Raw genomic sequence first — 23,173 nt, 5'->3', positions numbered from 1 at the left:
TTGATTTCTAGTTTCATTTCATTGTATTCAGAAAAACCACTCAATCCTTTTAAAATTTGTCATGACATATTGTGTCCTAACCTATGGTCTATATCCTAGAAAATGTTCTGTGTGCACTTGAGAAGAATGTGTATTCTACTTTGTTGGGTGGTGTGTCTGTTAGGTCTAATTAGTTTACAGTGTTTTTCAAGTCCTCATTTTCCTCATTGAACTTCTGTCTGGTTGTTTTGTTCATTATTGAAATTGGAGTATTGAAGTCTCTTTTTATTGTAGCACTGACTGTTTCTCCATTAAATTCTGTTAATTTTTGTTTTATATTTTGGAACTTTGTTCTTAGGCATTTATATGTTTATAATTATAGCTTCATGAATTGATACTTTTTTTCAATACCCTGTTTCCCCAAAAATAAGACCTAGCCGGACAATCAGCTCTAATGCGTCTTTTGGAGCAAAAATTAATATAGGACCGGGTATTATATTATATTATATTATAGTATAGTATATTATATTCAGACCTAGTCTTATAGTAAAATAACACCAGGTTTTATATTAATTTTTGTTCCAAAAGATGCATTAGAGCTGATGGTCCGGCTAGGTCTTATTTTCGGGGAAACATAGTATATAATATCCTTTGTCTCTTCAAAAGCTTTTGACTTAAAATACATTTTTTATGGTTTTGTGTTGCTGTCTAGCATCTTTTCATTTCAATCTGAAGGACTCTCTTTAGCATTTTTTGTAGGGCAGGTCTAATGGTGATGAATCCCCTCAGCTTTTGTTATTCTGGGAACTTCTTTATCCTTCATTTTTGAAGGGCAGTTTTACTGGTTATAGTTTCTTGGTTGGTAGGTTTTTTTTCTTTCAGCACTTCAAATATATCATGCACTCTCTCCTGGCCTGCAAGGTTTCTGCTGAGAAATCCACTGATATTTTTATGGGGTTCTTGCTTTACTCTTGCTGCTTTCAAAATTCTGTTTTTGTCTTTGATGTTTGATGTTTCTTGGTTTGACCTTCTTTGGGTTCATTATGTTTGGTGTGTGTTGTCTTCTTGAATCTGGATGTCCTTCCCCCCTGCCAGTTTTGGAAAGTTTTTAGCTATTAATTCTTGAAATAAACTTTGTACTGTACCACCTTCTCATGTTTTTTTTCCTTCTGGACTCCCAAATGCATATATTTGTCTGCTTGATGGTGTTCTATAAATCCCCCTAGGCTTTCTTCCTTGTCTTTTATTCTTATTTCTTTTTACTTCTCTGGATAATTTAAACAACCTGTCTTTGAGGTCACTGATTTTTAAAATTTTGATTGATCAAGCCTGCTGAAAACCCCTCTATTGAATTTTTCTGTTCAATTATTGTTTTCTTCAGCTCCCAAATATCTGTTTAATTTTCTTTATATTTGTTACCTCTTTTTTGAAATTCTAATTTTGTTCATGTATCGTTTTCCTGCTCTTGTTGAGCATCTTTATGATGGTTATTTTGAATTCTTTGACAGGTAATTTATATACATTCATTTCTTTATGGTCAATGCTTGGATTTTGTTTTGACCCTTTGATTAGACCATTTTACCCTATTTCTTTGTGTTTCACGTAACTTTGTGTTTGTATCTACCCATTTGAAAAAACTGTTACCTCCCCCAGTCTTTTAGGGAAAAACCTTCACCAATTATTCCAACTACAGATTCTGGGAGCCTCTTAAACCTTTCTGTGAGTGTATCTTCTCTAGACTTGTATATATAAATTTCTAATTAGAGGAATTTTCTAATTTTTTTTTTTTTTCAAGAATTTGCAATTTCTTGCTCCCTCTGGTTTTTCTCTGTGGTACTGCAGGTCACTGGAGCTGCTGCAAGCCACCAGCTCTCTTTTATTCTTAGCAGACTCTAGGCCTTTAGAGTATGCCAAGTCCCATCAGCTTTTTGAGTCTGGCAAGACAGAAATCAGTTCCTCAGGCAGCCTCTTTAAAAAGCAGGACTGTTATACACATACTCTGCTCTTCTTTTTCTCCATCCAAGGTAGCGACCACCAAGCTATATTGGCTTCTGTCTGCTGTACTGCTAGTCCTCTGGAGTAGCAACAAGCTGCCTAGCTCTCTCTTTTGTTGTCAGTGACCCTCTGACATCTAGAGTACGTTGGATCTTGTCAGCGCTCTGAGACAGGTGACACAGAAACCAATCCCTCTGGTAGCCACCCCCTACCAAAAGTGAAACATTAGACATATGGTCTAACAATGTCCCTCCCCAGGTAGAAACTGGCAGTTGGGGGTTTCTTCTCACTTATTAAGTGCTGAGCCAGGAAGAAAGACTATGGTGAGTGTGTACTAGTCTAAACCTTCACCTTTGTACTCAGTGTCCCGTCACCCCCAACCTGGTCGTTTCCTGTGAGTGCTTAGATTCAGGCAAGAGAGAAACCCCTAGGTAGCCCCCTCTAAAAGTCTACACATTAACCATATGTTTAGTCTTCTCTTTCCCTTCTCAGGGAGAAGCCAGTAGTTGGAAGTTTTCTCCCAGTTGCACCATACTGAGCTGGGGGTGGGACTAAGGCAAGTGGTGCCATGAATTTTCCTACCATCTTTGATGAACTGGTTTCTTACTCATCTGGGAGGCAGGAACCTCTTAACTATTTCCTGAATTTTTTGTAAAAGTAATTGGTCTGTTGTTGTTTGTGAATCAGTGTTTCTGTTAGGGGCAAGGAGAATCTTTTGATGCACCCCCCTATTGAATTTTTAAAGTGGAGATGTGAGTAGATGATTTGGTAAGATGTGTAGTTTAGAAATATTGCTTCAGCTGAAATGTAAAGACCTAAGCGTGATAGGTAAGAACCAACAAATTCAGATAGGAAACATTGGAGTGGTCCTTCAAGATAGTATGATAACTACGACTGGTGGGTAGTAGCTTTGGATATGGAGAAATATTTACAAGAAGACAAAAATTAACAGGGTTTGATAATAGATTAAACATGGACAGGGAGAGGGAATTGTTAAGGATGACTGTGTTTTTTGCAAAGGCAACTCAATGAATGGTGGTATTCTTTATTGAGATAATCACTGGAATATTACAAATTTGGTCTTATATAAAACATTTCAGGTGCCTTTGTGATATCTAATTGGTGAATTCGACTAGGCCATTGGATATATGGGTAGAGTGCTTAGAGGAGCAATCTGGGCTATAGATACAAATTTTGGAGGCCATATTTATTCTTCATCTTTAGGAATGTAATATTTGCTCACTATATTGTAAGTGCCATGAAGGCAGGGATTTTTCTATAATGTTCACTGCTTTGTTCTTAGATTTCTGATGTTGTTTCTAGCAAAAAAAAAATCGTGGGGTCCTGATATATTTGTTGTTGTTATTTGTTTTCTTATCTTCATCCCTCTATCCCCATTGCCCTGATATTACTGAAAACATTCACAAGAAATATATCTTGCTCCATTTTCACAACCATTATGTAATGTTTCATACTTACATAAAATCACATATAATATACCCAGGGCGCCAAAAAAAAATGTATACACATGATTTGTATTCATCTTTTGTTATCGCTATATATTGAGTATTGAGTATTTTAATACAGTTTTTTCCTCTCTTAAAATGTGTATACATTTTTTTGGCACCCTATGTGTATGTAAATTATGAGGTATATGAATAAAGTGAAAACATCAAAACTATCATTTAAGAACTAAATATTATTGTTAAAGCTATCTGGATGCCCTTCTCAATGTCATCCTTTTGCCTACCCCCACAGAGTCAATAATTGTCCTAAAGTTCATAATTATCTTTCTTTTTTTTTTAAATGGCTTTACCACACACATATGTATTTGTATTCCTAAACAACATGTTACTTAGTTTTGCTTTTTGTTGTTGTTTTTTAAAAATGGCCTGATACTGTACATAATTTTCTGTCACTTAATTGTTTTCATTAATTCATGGTAGAAGTTGTTACTTTCATTGCTTATTATAACCTATTGTATGAAAGTAACACAATTTGCATACTCCCTTTAATAAACATTTTGGTGACTTCCACTCTTCTTTTTTGTATTTATGTTCTGCTGTTTAATGCTGCTTTTGACATTTTATAGAAATTGACAAGCTGATTCTAAAATTCACATGGAAATGCAAGGACCTAGAATAGCCAAAATGTTTCTAAGTAATTTTTTTTTCATTTTGTTTTCCTCTTGAACCGAGAAATTGTGTGGAAATATTTTAATCTGATTTCTATGTAGATAAATTTTATTTGGTTTTGGTATAAGTGACCTTACTGTTTAATATCCAGTTCCAATGCCTGTGATCTGTATGATTCCACATTTAATAAATTTATCAATATGTCCTTTGGTACTTTACGTATATGAGCATTGTTCCATCTTTGAAAATAATCATTTTCAGTACCAAGTTCTCTACATATATTAGAATAAGGTTGATGATCCTTATAACGCTAAATCATCTGTATCCTTACTAATTTTGTCTGATCTATAGATATCTAAAATAGGTACATTGACGTCCTCTATAATATTTAGGAACTTGCACAGTTTATCCTTGTGTTTCTTGTCAGATTTTCCTTACTATATTTTGAAACTATGTCTTCAGATCTTAAAGATTCATGACTGCTATGACTATTTTGTGGATGCACTCTTTATGTATATGAGTATGGAATAAATATCTCTATTTTTTTAAAGCTTTTTGCTTTGAAGACTATATTTTTATGACTGATACACCTGATTTCTTTTTGTAAACATATGCCTTTTATATCATTTTCCATATCTTCATTTTCACGATTTCAGTGTGGTTTAATTTTAAGTGTCCCTATAATAAATGATATATAGGTGATTTTCTTTTTTTCTCTCCCACACTTCTTTCCTCCTTCTTTTCTTTCCATCCTCTTTCCCCTTCTTTCTTCCAAACAATCTGAGTGTGTCCATTTTAATAAATGAGTTAAAAATTCATTTGTGTTTGCTTTGATTCTTGGCATATTTGGACTTATTTTCTACCATCTTATTTTGTTCTTTCTTTACCTCTTTTCCCTTTGTTTTATTTGAATGGTTTGATTTGTTTGTCCTTTTTAACCTGCTTTAGTGGTTTGGAAATTCTGTATCCTATTTATCCTATTTTTTATTTTATTTTATATATAACACCTTTGCTGTGATATAAGTTGCATGTATACCAGAGTTGCCAAAAAAATGTATACAAGTGGTAATGTTGTTCAAGCAGTAGTTCTCCATAATCAGAAGTGTCTAGATGCTGATGGTAACCACTTTGAGCATCTCTTGTAATTGCAGAAATCAAATGTGACTTGTATTCATCTTTTGTTATCGGTATATGTTAAATATTACAATTTTAATAGCTTTTTCCTTTCTTAAAATGTGTATACACTTTTTTGGCACCCTCTGAAATGAGTGCCTTGAGGTACTTGAGATTAAAAAAAGGACTTTTAGAGTGATGTCATAGGAATGGCAGCAGTGGAGCGCTCTTTTTGAGTTCTCTGGATCTTATCACAAACGGGACATCTATAACCCATCAAAGGACTCTCTGCTTATCACGCAGAACAGCTAAGAGACTCGTGCAAGGATTACTTGCAGGTGGGCAAATTGGGCGAGCAGGGGAAGAGGGAAGGGAGCGGAGTGGAGACATGGCCCGCGTCTGCGGCGGTGGAAACGCGGTTCGCACCTGTGACTGTGGAAACGTGGCCGGCATCCGCAGCTGCAGAGACAGACGCAGGGGATCCCAGGACGGAACAGAGAACACAAAAGCCAAGAGATGGAACTCTTTCCCTGCATTCCACAGCTGATCTCTCCCGCCGAGGGGGCAGCATATCCAGCATTTGAGGCAATAACCTCAGCTGAGACCAGTTGGGCTCTATCTCAGACAAAGGACACAAACTCCATACCTGCCGACAAGAGGACATAACCCTAGTAAACATCTATGCACCCAACATAGGAGCACCTAAATATATAAGACAGAGATCAGCAGTAACACTATCGTAGGGACTTCAACACACCTCTGATAACAAGGGACAAGTCTTCCAGACAGAAAATCCATATGGAAACAACAGCCTTAAATGACACATTGGACCACTTGTATTTAATCGATATTTTCAGAGCATTTCACCCAAAGCTGCAGAATACACGTTCTTCTCAAGCGCACATGGAACATTTTCCAAGATAGACCATATGTTAGGCCACAAAACAAGTCTTGATAAATTTAACAAAATTGAAGTCATACCAATTGTCTTCTCTGACCACAGTGCTATGAAATTAGAAATGAACTACAGGAAAATAACTGGAAGCTACACCAATTCATGGAGGCTGAATAACATATTACTGAATAATGAATGGGTCAACCAGGAGATCAAGGAAGAAATCAAAAGATATCTCAAGACAAACGAAAATGAAAACACGATGACCCAACATCTATGGGATGCCATGAAAGCAGTCCTAAGAGGGAAATTCATAGCATTGCAGGCCTACCTAAAGAAACAAGAAAAATCACTAATCAACAGTTTATCTTCACACTTAAGGGATCTGGTAAAAGAACAGCAAAATAAGCCCAAAGGGAATACAAGGAAGGAGATAATAAAGATCAGAGCAGAAATAAATGAAATAGAAACCAGAAAAACAAAACAAAAGATCAATGAATCCAAAAGTTGGTTCTTAGAGAAGATAAACAAAATCGACAAACCTTTAGCCAGACTCATTTAAAAAAAGAGAGAGAGGACCCAAATTAATAAAATCAGAAATGAAAGAGGAGAAGTGACAACAGACACCGCAGAAATACAAAAAATTTTAAGAAATTACTATGAGCAACTGTATGCCAACAAATTTGACAATCTGGAAGAAATGGACAATTTTCTAAAGGCGTACAACCTTCCAAGGCTAACTCAAGAAGAAACAGAAAACCTGAATAGATTGATTACCACCAGGGAAATTGAATCAGTAATCAACAATCTCCCAACAAACAAAAGCCCTGGATCAGATGGCTTTACAGGTGAATTTTACAAAATGTTAAAAAAAAAATTATCACCTATTCTCCTCAAGCTCTTCCAAAAAATCCAGAAGGAGGGAAGGCTCCCAAACACTTTTTACAAAGCCACTATCACCCTGATCTCAAAATCAGACAAAGACACCACAAAAAAAGAAAACTACAGGCTGATATCTCTAATGAACATAGATGCAAAAATCCTCAACAAAATATTAGCAAACAGAATTCAGCAATACATTAAAAAAATACACCATGATCAAGTGGGATTCATCCCTGGTATGCAAGCGTGGTTCAACATCCGCAAATCAATTAATGTGATACACCACATTAACAAAATGAAAAATAAAAATCACATGATCATATCAATAGATGCAGAAAAAGCATTTGATAAAATCCAGCAGCCATTTATGATAAAAACCCTTAAGAAAGTGGGAATAGAGGGATCATATCTCAACATAATAAAGGCCATATATGATAAACCCACAGCTAACATCATACTCAATGGGGAAAAGCTAAAACCATTCCCCTTAAGATCAGGAACAAGGCAAGGTTGCCCACTTTCTCCACTTCTATTCAACATAGTGCTGGAAGTTCTAGCCACAGCAATCAGACAAGAAAAAGAAATAAAAGGCATCCAAATCGGTAAGGAGGAAGTAAAATTGTCATTATATGCAGATGACATGATACTATATATAGAGAGAACCCTAAAGACTCCACCAAGAAACTATTAGAGCTGATAGATGAATTTAGTAAAGTAGCAGGATACAAAATTAATATTCAGAAATCAGTTGCATTTGTATATACCAATAATAAAACATCAGAAGGAGTAATTAAAAAACAATCCCATTTACAATTGCTTCAAAGACTATAAAATACCTGGGAATAAATTTAACCAAAGAAGTAAAAGATCTGTACTCAGAAAATTATAAGACACTGAAGAAAGAAATGAAAGAAGATACAAATAGATGGAAACACATACCATGTTCATGGATAGGAAGAATTAATATAGTTAAAATGTCCATACTGCCTAAGGCAATATACATATTCAACGCAATTCCTATCAAACTACCAATGACGTTTTTCACAGAAATAGAACATATAATCCTAAAATTTATATGGGGCCATAAAAGACCCCAGATAGCCTCAGCAATCTTGAGAAATAAGAACAAAGTGGGTGGTATAACAATACCTGACATCAAATTATACTACAAGGCTACAGTAATCAAAACAGCATGGTACTGGCATGAAAACAGACACCTAGATCAATGGAACAGAATAGAGAGTCCAGAAATAAATCCATGCCTATATGGCCATTTAATCTATGACAATGGAAGCAAGATTGTACGGTGGGGTAAAGACAATCTATTCAATAAATGATGCTGGGAAACCTGGACAGACACATACAAAAAAATGAAGCTGCACCACCTCCTTACACCATATACAAAAACAAATTCAAAATGGCTTAAAGACTTAAATGTAAGATCCAAAACCATAAAATTCCTAGAAGAAAATATAGGAAGAAACTTCACAGACATTACCCAGAGTAAGATTTTTACTGATATATCCCCTCGCACAAGGGAAGTAAGAGAAAAAATAAACATGTGGGATTACATCAAACTGAAAAGTTTTTTCACAGCAAAGGAAACCATCAATAAAACAAAAAGGGACCCTACTGAATGAGAAAAGATATTTGCCAATGATATATCTGATAAGGGGTTAACGTCACACATTTATTAAAAAACGCACTCAACTCAGCTCCAAAAAAACAAACAACCCAATTAAAAAATGGGCAGAGGACATGAAGAGACATTTTTCTAAAAAGGGCATACAGTTGGCAAACAGACATATGAAAAAATGCTCAAACTCACTAATCATTAGAGAAATGCAAATAAAAACCACAATGAGATACCACCTCACCCCAGTCAAAATGGCTATCATCAATAAATCAACAAACAAGTGCTGGCGCAGATGTGGAGAAAAGGGAACCCTTGTGCACTGTTGGTGGGAATGCAGATTGGTGCAGCCACTATGGAAAACAGTATGGAGGTATCTCAAAAATCTGAAAATGGAACTACTTTATGAGCCAGCAATTCCACTCCTAGGTATCTATCCGAAGAATCCAAAACTCTAATTCAAAAATCTTTATGCACTCCTATGTTTATTGCAGCACTATACACAATAGCCAAGACATGGAAACAACTGAAATGCCCATCGGTAGGTGACTGGATTAAGAAACTGTGGTACATTTATACAATGGAGTATTACGCAGCCATAAAGAGGAAAGAAATCTTACCAATTGCAGCAACATGGATGGACCTAGAGAACATTATGTTAAGTGAAATAAGTCAGACAGAAAGACAAATACCATATGATCTCACTTATGTGTGGAATCTAAAGAAAAGTATAAGTGAATGAACTAATCAGAAACAGTTTTGGAGACATAGAGGAAAAACTGAGGGTTGCTAGATGGGGGGGTGGGGATAAGGGGGAAGGTGAGGGGATTAGAAAACAGTCAGTAACCACAAGATGGCCATGGGGTTTTGAAAATTAATTTGGGGAATGTAATCAATAATGTTGTAAAGATTTTGTAGGGTATCTGATGACACTTGTCTCATTAGGGAGACCACCTCAGGGATGATGTAGATGCCTGATCACTGCATTGTACACCTGAAGCTGAAGCTGAACAATAATGAATGTCAACTACAAGTTTGTGTTGACTACCTGAGTCTCTGTTTATATATTTACTCGATTCAGTTTTTAAAATATCAATTATCAAATAGCTTAGCTGCGTATGGATTAGGTAAAATGATCTTAAAGAATCTTCATTTAAAGAGTCTTTTGTTAAGAATATTAAGGAACTTCACCTTAGGTTTAAAGAAATAATGTAAAATTTGTCAACTATGAGAGGAGTAATTTTTTCTGCTTTTAAAATTACCAAGATAGCAATAATAGAAGTATTAGCAGCAGCTGTAACAGTAGTATTAGTAGTAATAGTAATGATAACAGTAGTAGTAGCAGCTAATATTTATGGTGCTCTTACTACATGCCAGGCATCTTTCAAAGCCATCTAAATCAGTTAGTAAATTTACCCAATATACACACACACACACACACACACACACACACACACACACACATACTTAATATATGTATGTATATGTATGTACTTACAAGAGGTGGAGTACAGCATTAGGAATAGAGACAGTGGAAATGTAATGGCTCTGCGATTTCAGAGGGATAGTGGATGGGGCGAGGGAGGTTCACACAGTGTGAGGGATATAAAAGATAAATGTCTAAGTATTACTTTGTCTTGTGCGTCTGAAACTAATTTAAAAAAAAAAAAAGACTTTTAGATTAGTGATAGCCCTACATTTTTTTGCCTAATAACATGGTGTTACAGGGAATTTTTATTTTTATTGATCAGGGTACCCTGATCACGGTATAATATGCAATGAACTATTTTACTAATTAGTGGTTTTTTAGTTTGTTCCAGCTACTATAACAAAATACCACAGATATGGTAGCTTATAAACAACAAAAATTTACTTTTCACCGCTCTGGAGGCTAGAAGTCTTGAGATCAGGGTGCGAACATGGTTGGATGAGGGCCCTCTTCTCATTGGTAGCCAGCATCTTCTTGCTGTGTCCTCACGTGGTGGACAGAGCAACGGAGCTCTGTGGGACCTCTTTTATAAAAGCACTTATATTATTATATGTTACATATTTATTTCTGAAAATAGATAAGGGTAAAATTCTGAGGAAATAAACCATTTTATAAAAATTAGTTTCTGTTTTCTAGAGAATTTGGAGTAATTTCTTGGTGCTTGCCTTCATTATAATTGGTCTACATTGCATAGAACTCTATATAGAACAAATGGGTAAAACAGTTCAACTTACATCATAATAATTTGTGCTACTGGCTTTTGTCTCTCATTTATTTGACCTCTTATGTTTATTCTTAACTTATACATTCTTTGCATTTACTGTTTTAATTTTTTTAGCTTGTTTTAAAAAATGCTTAGTTCAGTTAGTCTCAATTTTTTAAAATAAATACATTTCAAGCTATTAATATCAGTATATTTCCAGATATTACCTTTACTGCCTCCCACATGTTTAGAATTGTGGGTGCTTTTCTTATCATTTATATCGAAAAATTTCATGAATTCTTTGTTTTCCTCTAAACCATATGTTCTTTTTTGTTGTTCTGACTCCTCCCCCAGCTTTATTGTGATATAATGAACAAATAACTCCTATGTTATTTAAGAATGTAATCTTTAGTGTTGGGCTTGTATGTCTTTCTGTTTCCCACTAACTTTGTATTTTATTCAAAGTTGCATTATTAGAATATGTGGTTAATCTGATAAAGATTCTTTGAATTTTGTCAAAAGTCCTTTTGTAATCTTATCATATGGTTAGTTTTGTAAATATTCCATTTGTGTCTGTGTATTTTCTACTTGTTGACTACCTGAGTCTCTGTTTATATATTTACTCGATTCAGTTTTTAAAATATCAATTATCAAATAGCTTAGCTGCGTATGGATTAGGTAAAATGATCTTAAAGAATCTTCATTTAAAGAGTCTTTTGTTAAGAATATTAAGGAACTTCACCTTAGGTTTAAAGAAATAATGTAAAATTTGTCAACTATGAGAGGAGTAATTTTTTCTGCTTTTAAAATTACCAAGATAGCAATAATAGAAGTATTAGCAGCAGCTGTAACAGTAGTATTAGTAGTAATAGTAATGATAACAGTAGTAGTAGCAGCTAATATTTATGGTGCTCTTACTACGTGCCAGGCATCTTTCAAAGCCATCTAAATCAGTTAGTAAATTTACCCAATAACAACTCTATGACATATTATTTTTTTCCCTCATTTTATAGATGAGAAAAGTAAAACACAGAAATGTTAATACGCTTGCCATAGTCATATGTAGCCACATTGGCATTAAACAAACCAAGATAAGTTTGTTCAGTTGGACACACAAAAAATTCTTTTTTTTCTTCTTTTTAGTTATTAGAAAAGTTAAAAGAACGTTGGCTCAACACTGGTTTATGGCATAATCTGGAGTTGGTGAAGACAGTCATTGTAGAACCACAGGGAGGAGAGAAAACTGATTTTGATGAATTACTTCAGGTATACTATGATGCGATCAAGTCCAAAGGAGAGAAAGGTAATTGGAAATTGTTAGATGGTTAATGAAAAAAGTATTTTTTACTATGAAGTAAGAAGTTGGTGCTGTTAGAACTTTGTGTTATCTTTTTAATGAATTGCACTTAAGAGAAAAATTATATTTTATACTCCTGAGTGAAAAGAAAATAAGTTAAAGAAATTCTTCATTTGGAGTTATTCTCCTATGAATATTTTCACTTGGGAATGCTAAATGAAACAGCATGCATTCAGGTATTATTCCATAGTCTTTCCTACCCTACCTAAAATGTTTTGTGAAAGACAGTAGGTAGCTCATGTGTAAATATCTTCCTTACTAACCAAATGAGCCCTACGTTTTGATGCAAATAAGACTTTGTGTTTATGTTCTATTACATAAGATAAACTTGAGTTTTCAAAACATAACTGAAGACTCAATATCAAAGTAAGAGAATGTCCATAAAGAGGTTGATAGAAAGGACTAACAGTAATAATTTATGAACAATGCAAGATGGTAAGATACTATAACATAATTATCAATATCCTAAGAGTTCTCTGTATGTTTTACAATCTCTTCAATATAATATTGATTCAATATGGTATATAGTACAAATTAAGTGTTATTTAAATCATTCTGAGAACTTTACATGATGGTGGTAATAGTAATGATTGCAATTTCAAGTCTTTCAATTTAAAACAGTTGAGTCCCAAGTGTTCAGTTCATGTGCAAGTTACTACTCTGATGTCGTTTTAGTGTGTAAGTTTCTGGGAGATACAGTTTGTAAATTGGTTTGCTACCATATTGTACTTAAATGTTAATTTTGTTTTCCTTGTTTATTTAAAGACATTGAATTTTTTAAGCTTTACCTCATAATAGTTTTTTTATTTGAATTCTTTTAAGTTTGCTACTATGATTACTTAATAATCAGATCTCTTCAAAATGACAAGAATAGTCAATTTTGGGTGTGCTTTTAAAAATATTTATTTTTTTGTGCTTAAGATGGAGCCCTGCTGGTAGCAGTTTGTCGTGGTAAAGTGAGTGAGGGTCTGGATTTCTCAGATGACAATGCCCGTGCTGTCATAACAATAGGAATTCCTTTTCCCAATGTGAAAGATCTGCAGGTAGGCCTTAAAGCCTTAAGAAATTTTATTTATCATAGAAGTTGTTGATTTTGTGTCAATTAAATGTTTTTCGTGTATCCTCAGACATTTTATTGTAATGCTTTGGTGATTCAGAATGAGTGAAAAAGGTTTAGTAGATACTGGTTTATTTTATTTTTAACTTGTGCTGTCTTTTGTTCAACAAGAGTGATTTTCAAAGTGTGGTCCCAGGTGAGGAGCATCGTTATCACCTAGGAACTTAATAGAAATACATGTTTTCAGGCTCCATCCAGACCTACTGAATCAGACACTCTGGAGGTAGAGCCCAGCAATTTGTATTTTATCAAGCTCTTAGCCACAGACTCACATGGGTTCCCCCTTTCTAGGGCCCTTTTCCTAACTAGCTCCCTTCTCTCGAATGCCGTGCCGTGCCCTGCCCTACAGATTGCAGTGATTTTAGCTGCTCCAAATTCTGATCTCTTCCACCTCAGTTCAGCAGGACCACCATATTCTGCGTGTACTTCAGTGTTCTGTGCTGTTGTCAGGAAATTATACCCAGGAAGAGAGCTGAGAATCATGGAGTTCACCTAATGGATTTCTCTTATCTCCAAGATTAGTCTTGTGGTGCCTTGTGTCTACTGCCTGAAAGCAGTCCCTTTATCTATTGTGTCCAGTTTTATAGTTATTTACAGTAGGACGGATATCCCTAAACCAGTTATTCTGGTCTTGGCCAGAAACAGGAGTTTTGCTTCATTATCACTGATTGTTTGCTAAACATTATATTTGAAAAACTATTTGTAGCAATAATTTGAAGCTTAAGGTGGTGTTATCTTCCATGGGAAGGATTTTCCTTTACGTCCTACAGGCATTGGAAGATGCTAGCAATCTGAGCCCAAGAATTAAGGTTTTTCTGACCACTGAGCTGACTGCATTGAGCATAACTCATATCCCTCTTCCTGGGGCACAACCTGTAGGGTTTCATAGCAAAGCAGGAATTCTTTACCCAATCGGTTATCTCCTTTAAAACTTCCAGATGTAAGCTTTTGTTATTGTTGAGATTTTACTAGACACTGAGTTTATATAATATTAACAGTAATAAGCAGTATATCTCTGGTAAGTTCCTACTCTTCCCTAACCTCTGTACCTCCTCAAAATATCTGAAAATCCTTAAGGAGTATCTAGTCCTCTCAGCCTACATTAACTTGGGTGGCTTCCATTACCTTTCTCCAGCCACCTTTGCTACATTGAGAGTGACCATGCCTGGGGCTCCTGTTCTAAAATGGCCGATATGCCTCAGACTGCTACTGAGGGAACAGTTGACATCCACTCAAGACAACTGTCGTGTTCAACATCAACAGCATTAGTGCTACAGTCCACTGAAGCTGAGTACTGCTGAGTTACCGCTGGTGGCAGTGGTACTGTCTCTTTTTAATGTCTTATCATTTTACCTTGGCCCTATATTATCACACTAATGCTGCTTTGTTGAAGTGGAAAGAATGCCTTTTCCCTTTTTTCTATGACATGTTCGTCCAAGGTCTTAAATCTGGTTCTTTTCCCCCTAAAACTAGCTCTTTCCATTTTTGCTTGTATCCTCTCTCTTCTTTGGACCTATATATGAGTCTTGAGAGCCAGAAAAGAAGATAATTTTATGGCTAATATTAGGTTGTACTAAATACTAAGTATCAAGACCCGAAAGGATTCACATCAAACTCGTAATAGTGATTATGTCTGAGGAGAAGATAAAGGAATGATATTGAGAGTGGTTACCAAAGGGACTTTTTCTATGTTTGCTTGTTTGTTTTAGTAAAAAAAAAAAAACAAGCTTCAAGAAAATATGGTGAGAATACAGGTGTTTATGTTATTCTTTGAAAATTCGTAAAATTAAATAAAATGTTACTTGTGAAGAAAAAATTAGATTTACCTTCTATTTTTGTTACCCTCACTCCCAACAACTGTGATTCGGGCATTGTTATTATGCCGATCTTGGGTTCCTGATGCTTCATTTCCTCAGGGTACGTTCTTCCCAGACAGAATCTCAGCCTGTCATGCAAAAAAGACCTGGTAAGCCTGCTCTGACATTCCTCAGTAAAGTTCCTGCTTGTCGCAGTTCTGCTTGTCTGAATCCCAATGGCTCTTGTTGTGTAAAACAACAAGATAACAGAAGACTCAGTGAGGTCTGGGTGGGGAGGAGGATGGTGGTTCTAAAGTTTTCCTAGTTTGCCGAGTATCCCGAGTGGTTTCTGAAAGGGCCAAGTAGGATAGACCCAAGAGTAGACCAAGTTGCAGGGACAAGGGACAGATAAAGAGAGAAATTCTTTACTGGCAAAACTAAATGTAAGGGAAATGTATTTTTTGTTGCTGTATGTCTGGATCCGTTCTTCCTGTGTAACAAACAATTCTAAAATTTAAAACAACAGTCATTCATTACAGGTTGTTGGGCAGTAGATGATCTAGGCTGGGCTTGGCTTGGCAGCTCAGCTAATTTAAGGTGGGCTTATTCACTGCTATGGTTTGAGCATTGTATGTTGAGCTCAACTGGGTCAGCTCTGCTCCACATGTATATCTCATCCTTCGTGGACCGACAGACTAGCCAAAACTTGCTATCATTGCAATGGTAGAGATGCAAGAGAGCAGGCTTGACTGTACAAGCACTTTCAAACACCCACTTATCTCTCTTCTACTAACCTTTTACCCAAAGCATGTCATGTGCCCAAGTCCAAAGTCAGGAGCATCGAGTAGTCATGGGTATTTTCTACAACACATGGCAAAGGGTTTAAAATTAAGACTTCAAAAAGGAGTCCTGGCATTTTTTTCATAACTAAAGGCATCCATATTTTGTAAGGCATCCGTTTAAAAGACTGATGTTTATAAGCTTTAACAGTGTAGGTGTGCAATTTTTCTAATCATTAAGAAGGCCTTTTATCATTTCAAAATGACGAGAATATAGCAGTCAATACCTGAAATATCTGAATATCTGAAATAAATCAGAGGATCATTATGAATGGTTTCTTAAAATTCATAAATGATCAACAAGTTATTGAAAATATTTATTTGTACACTTCTATGGGATATAAAAGAAACAAAGTTTTGAAAATTTTAAGGAAGTTCATTTTATTTTTCTGTTGTCCTTGCTTTTGGTGTCATTTAGAAAACCACTGCCAAATTCAAGGTCATACAAATTGGCCCCTAATGTTTTCTTCGAAGAGTTTCATAGTTTTAGCTCTTAAATTTACATATTTGATCCATTTTGAATAAACTTTTGCATATGATGTAAGATAAAGGTCTAACTTCCTTATTCCTTCAAATTCTTGTAGACAGCACTTAGTTGTGTCGTGTTTTTATAATTTATTCTGCCAATCTCTGCCTTTCAATTGGAAAATGTAATCCATTTACATTTAGGTAACTACTGGTGAGGAAGGACCTACTTCTACAATTTAGCTATTTGTTTCCTGCATGTCTTATGTGCTTTTTATTTCTCAATTCCTTCATTATTGCCCTTCTTTTGTATTTAGTTGATTTTTGTTGTGTACTATTTTGAGTCCCTTCTTTCTTTTTGTATATATTTATTATTTCCTTAGTATTACCTTAGGGATTACAAGTAATATCTTAATCTCTGTTTCTTTCATTGTATATTGTTATTGTCATAGATTGTATCTTCATACATTACGTGCTCATTATTATAATTAATTGTTTTATGCATTTGCCTTTTAAATTATATAAGAAAAAAGGAGCAATTACAAACCAAAAATACTAGCTTTTATATTTACCTACATACTTATCTTTACCAGTGTCTTTTATTACTTCCTGAAGCACATACTACACTGCCTTCATTATATTAATTATATTATATTTTAAATGTTTACAAATCTGTTTTATAATGTGTCAGATGGTGTACCCTGAAGTTTGGACAATTTCTTAATTAAAATATTGCCTTGGAATATAGTGAGTGTTCAATAAATGTTGGTTTAATTAATGATTAAATATAAGTTTATTATTTAAGTCTCAAATATCTATACTTATATTTAAATATATTATATTTAAGTATTAAATATATTTAATATGTTAATTAAATCAAAAGTTAAGTATACGTTTAATATATTTATATTTAATATGTTATTAATATAATATTTGGTTTTGTTGTTCGTTTTACTTGATATTGTTAAAAAGCAACAAATCTTCATACCTAGACACTTTAATTGAGGCATGATAATGGTAGTAATCATTATTAGATGATAATGAGAAGAACAGAAGTAAACATTAATATGACTTATAATGAGGAAATACAGTACCTTGTTACAATCATAAATCGTTACAGGAGTTGTAGAAGGGAATGTTTAATTCCAGTAGCATTTTACACTCTATATATACATGGTAGAACATAATAAGTGGAACATAATATTGATTATACTGGCTGTCTCTCAATTTAGTATACTATTGCTGTATTACAAATGACCACAAACGAATTGGCTTAAAACAACACTCAGTTCTTATGTCACAGTTTCCAGGGTCAGTATTCTGGGCATGGCTTAGCTGGGTCCTATCCTCAGAGGTTCACAAGGCTGCAGTCAAGGTGTTGGTTGGGCTGTGTTCTCATCTGGATCTTGGGGTCTGTTTCCAAACTCATTCAGGATGTTGGCAGACTTAGTTAGTTCCTTATGGTGGTAGGACTGATTCAGCCAGGAGCTGCTCTTAACTTCTAAAGGCTACTCAGGGTTTCTTGCCATAGGACCTTTTTTGCAGACCCTCTCACAGCATTGCAGTTTATTTCTTTAAGGCCAACAAGGTACTCTCTAGATTCAGCCTGCCAAAATGGAATATAATTTAATCACAGGAGTAACTTCCCCACACCTTCGCCTTATAATATAACCTAACCAAGGGAGTGACTATCCATCACCCTTGCTGTATCCTATTGGCAAGTCACAGATTCTGCACTCACTCAAGGGAAGAGGACTATACAAGACACGACTCACTGGGAGTCACCTTAGGGTTTTCACCTTAGGATTTATCTGCCATAGTCTCGTATTCTGTAACATGATATGATGAACTAAATGATTTCCATAAATGGCTCTTCCAGAACTAACACAGTTCTTCAAATTACTGGACCACAAATTAGGACTTTATAGTTTTCTTTTATGTTAATACTCAGTCTATCATGCAAGAATAAGTAGAAGTTATTTATAAATGAAAACCTTAAATATTCTAGTTTAGGGAAATGAAACAATCTAATTCTGCATTATTGTCTCTGTTTCATTTGAATTCATATTTAAAAGGTTAAGATTGGTGTCTGAGTCAGAAAAGTGATTTGAGTGGGAAAAAGAGGGCAGTGACATTAATTTCATGATACTAAAATTTTTTCTTAAATTTGAGACACATATTAGGGAAGTAAAAATTAAAATACAGTTTAAAATACTAGCTTAAGACTTTTGTAGTCTCAATTGCAGAGTTTGGTTTTTAGAGAAGCAGGAAAATGTATGTTAGAGCCAAAAATATGACTTCTTTGGCTGTGACCAGGATTTCCTCTTCCCACCTTGGGGACTAGAAAGTAGAGGTAGGAAAATTTCATTTCGGAGCCAAGTGTGACTTGTTTAGTTCAAGTCATAATTTATTGCACATACCTCAGGGACTTGAAAATAAAGAAACCCACTATGAAATGTTGATAATGGGCCACTTTGAAGGGCAAGCATTAAGCTGACTTTCCCAGTGAGGATTTTTTTCACTTCTACCTTTTCCAGATGCTTCTGATCATTCTATAAGGACATAACTTAATTGTATAATAGTTAAAAAAAGAGCTTTCCTTGCACTAAACCAAAGTATTTGAGGGGCAGAAGAGTGAACCAAGGCCTTTATATGATCAGATGCTGGTGGAAAAATATAACTAAAAGAAAAGTTGTTTTCTTTTATTGCAATTAAGTCACAGTATAACAAGGCTGCCCTTTTAATGGATATCTAAAGCAAATCCTTTGGCCAATTAATATGATCTGAAAACTGCAAAAGCCTTCAGCTTTATAATTCAAGCATCCACTTCTCAAATTGGTAGCATGGTCATCATTTCTGAGGCATTATAAAGTACAATACTTAGATTTTAAAAGTGCATTTTATTTGTATTCCTTAGCATGGTTTAGGAGTACATAGAAATATTCCCCTTCATAGATATTGTGCTTTTATTCCTCTGAGAAAAACTTCATAAAACTATGGCATGTGCCTAAAAAGTTTTATACTTTAAAACTGTTCAAGTGGTATGTTAGATTTTTATAATTGGGTTAATAAAATTTTATGGTACTATTCAATATCAGAAGTGCACTTACAATGATTAAAATAATTTATTAAGATAATAAAATTTATATTTGTATGTTGTTTTTCTTTAGTATTACACTATGTTGAGTTACCAAAATAGACTTCATCTAAAAATTGTTTTAAATCCATATAGTTATCTGATTAGTTATCTTAGTATTGGCTTATAATAACCATTATGAATTCTTTTTTAGGTAATTTAGTTCTGAAGGTACTGAAATATTTGAGGGAATTATTTTAATCAGTTTTGAAAAATTACTTTCATGATAGAAAAATATAGGCATTTATTTTAGGTTTTTTAAAATTAGTTATTGGCTTTGTAACAAACACATATAAATTTATAGGCTTCATGTGTTCTTGGATTTTTAGAAATCTCGGGAAAAGGCTGTAATCCTTTGCTTATCCCAAAGGATAACAGCATTGGTAGAGTGCACATTAAACCAGTGCTTTCAACTGTCAAAATATTATTAAATGATGGCAGTATTAGAATTCTTAAATCTGACATTTCTTTTTAAAGAGAACGGTGTTGTTCCTTCATTTTTCTTGTTGTTTTGACAGCAGTGTGAATATTCATGAGTAGATGAATGAAGGCAGGAATGTAAGGGGCTATAGTATATCAAAACAAACATGATTTCAGAAACAAAGCCTTTCTTAATAATTTTGAGTAAATTCACGTGTTTCTTTTGAACCACTTTCATAATTGTGTTGATTTTGAGTGTTTTAGCATTCATTTAACAATCTTTTACTAAGAACCTAATTTGCACTAAATATAGTAGATGAAGAAATGAGCAAGATGCTATCTCTCTAGTAGTGATGTCTATAATTTAGTAAAGACCCGAACATGTAACTGGATATTTTGATGGGATAGGATCTGGGTGTCCAGATGCTTAGGGAAAGTGAAGCTGAGCAACACCTTTCGCTTTCCATCCAAATATCCATTTACTTTGACTGATTTGCCTAAAATAGATGGTAGGGCCAGAAAGATGAGATTTGAATCTTGTCTATATTGAGATTCAAGCATACAAACGTTTGGTAAAGTGGAATGGCCTCATCAAAGGCCAGATTACAAGACTGCTCAGATTATTAAGACTATTCAGAATAATGAAACAACCATGTTTTGAATATCTGACTAGAGTACCAATTACTTAATAGACTGATGACACAGTGAAACACTACACAGATTTTAGCCCCTTGTCTCATGGAGTTTACAGTCTAGTGAGGAATATTGACATTAAAGTAATAAAGAAACAATTACTTACAGTTGCGACGAAGACTGTAAGAAAAAGTCACAGGAACTATGAGAATGTATAAGAGGATCCTGACCTGGTTTTGGAGGTAAAGAAAGACTTCCCGAGGAAGTGATATCTAAGCTGACACAGGAAAGAAGGCTAGGAGGTATGTAGGTGCAAAGAATGAATAAGAGTATTCTCAGCAAAAAGAACAGTATACGCCAAGACCCTAACATGTAAAAAAGGATAGCAGTTTCCAAGAATTGAAAGATGCTGAGGTAGTAAGTGATTTGGGGAGAATGGCATGTGAATAAAGACTGAGAAAGGTATTAAGGAGTCAAATCATTTAGGCCTCTGTATGCCACTTTAAGTATTTAAGAATTTATTCTAAGTTATGGGAAATTAGATCCAGGAATAGAGCATGAGGTCAGAGTGTAATGGAGTTCTTATTATACTGTAGCGTCTGATACAGGAACCCACCTGGACCTAGCCTGGACAATAACATGCGGTTACCCAGGGGAAACGGCTGTGTATATAAACTTAAAGAGCCATAATACTAAACTAACATTTAGGAATCCAGCAACTAGCTGTTGGAATTGTTGGAAACACTTAGCCAGATCACAGATATGGAAGAAAAACCTGTCACCTCTAAAGGTCTAGAATGAGTTTATCTTCAATTACTTAAACCTTTCTTCCCAGCTTTTTATTTTTTTTAAGATAAAAGTATTGTTAAAGTGGGTTCTAAGTGTATCTTGAAATTCCAAATTAAAGCCTAATTTAAATCTAAGTATGCCATCTAGGTTGACAATTTGTGATTTTCCTTGGACAGTGAAAAATGAGAATAACCAAACCCTTTGGTTCCCATCCCTCCTGAAAAACAAACAAATATAACAACACAGAATACATGGATGAATGGCTGAAGTATCTTTAATTTAAAAATTAACAAAAACATTTTCTCCACATTTCTTAAAGGAATATTTTGGGATCCGGGGAGGAAACATTTAAAATCACAAAATTTTAAGCAAGTTTGGTTGATAGCCTTTTTCTTTCTTTTTCTCCTAATAATCAAGCCATTGTATTTCCTTAGGAAAAAAGCCATGTCTGAATATAGCTACAAGTTAAACCCTTTGGAAGGCTTTAAAAGTGAAATTATCACCCTGGGGATTGTAAGGTTGATTGACACTTAACTATTTCTGCTGGCACGGAGCATAATCAGCAGCACTAATTCAGGGGAAGCGGTGGAATTGTTTTTTAACTACTCTGAAAATAACTTTTTTTTTCTCTTCAGAGTAGAATTTTGGTTGATAGTGGATTTTAATGTATTTACTTAGATCCCCCTAAAGCCTGCAGGGTACAGATATGCAGATGGACTTCAAGTGATTTGATTTTTTTCCAGCTATAAAACCTTGTCTCAGATAACATAAGCCATAGTAGACATCACTGTTCAGTGTTTACAATATCAGTCTTTCTTGTTTTTCACGGAGATTAAAGGTTTGATACCTTGGGAATGAGTTCAGTTTATGCTTTCTAACTGTGGGACAAATAGCCCCAATGTGCCAGGGAGTATAATAAGCTGCACAACTCATAGTGTATTTTCCTATCACATCAAAATTTCCAGATTTGTTGCTTAAAATTACTTCATAGCATGGGTTTTCAAGCTTGGCACTAATGACCTTTTAGGCAGAATAATTCTTTGTTGTGAGTGATGTACTGTGGGATGTTTAGATGCCAGTAGCAAACCCTTCAACCCCCACCAGTTGTGGAAACAAAAAAACGTCTCCAGACACTGCCAGTATCTTCTGGTTGAGCGCCATTGCTTTATAGTAAGATATACAAGTGCATGTCATGAATTAAAATTAGCAATCTGCATTTATTTTTAATTTATTTTTATCAAGTTGAAAAAAGTCCAATAAAGCTTTTACTAAGAGCCTAATTTATACTAAATACAGTAGATGGCTTCTTATATTAACAGTCCTTGGCTTCTACCCCACTCCCAGCCCCCCGCTTCTGAAAGGCAGTGACTTTTACTTCTTTTAGTTATTTCATCTGGTACTTTTACCTCCATATTTTATCTTTAATCAGTTTTAAATATTAACTATTTACTTCCTACATGAAATAAGGATTTAGCTTGCTTACTTTACTTTCTCTTCTTTTATCCTCCCATATAGTTACATCACAAGTTTTTATTAAATCCATAACCAATATTCACATTAACATGACTATGAAAATATTGTTCACTGTAGTCAAATGATTTCCTTCCTTTCTTGAATTTTTAAAATTTTTCTTGGTATTAATACCTTCCTCCCCTTTTTCTCTTTTTGAAAGACCTTTAAATCTTCTGTCACCCTTTTAAAAATCTGTACAATGCCTCTCAATTTTCCTACCAGAACTGTCAGATTATAGATCAGTGCGCCCCACCCCCCAAGACCTCCCTTTCTGGAGTCTCCTGA

General features: G+C 34.7%; 1 protein-coding gene across 1 annotated transcript in view; it reads left to right on the top strand.

The window, feature by feature from the left end:
- The window catches only part of BRIP1 (BRCA1 interacting DNA helicase 1), a 153,031-nt gene that overhangs the window by 101,325 nt on the left and 28,533 nt on the right, over window positions 1-23,173 (top strand). Inside the window, exons 14-15 of the mRNA XM_019732469.2 lie at window positions 11,968-12,127; window positions 13,103-13,224. Coding sequence (XP_019588028.2) covers window positions 11,968-12,127; window positions 13,103-13,224 — 282 coding nt within the window. The remainder of the gene's footprint in view (window positions 1-11,967; window positions 12,128-13,102; window positions 13,225-23,173) is intronic.

This window comes from Rhinolophus sinicus, linkage group LG15, assembly GCF_036562045.2.
Source record: "Rhinolophus sinicus isolate RSC01 linkage group LG15, ASM3656204v1, whole genome shotgun sequence".
NCBI lineage: Eukaryota > Metazoa > Chordata > Mammalia > Chiroptera > Rhinolophidae > Rhinolophus > Rhinolophus sinicus.
Note: the sequence above shows the minus strand (reverse complement) of the source record. Positions and strands in the feature narration are given on the sequence as shown.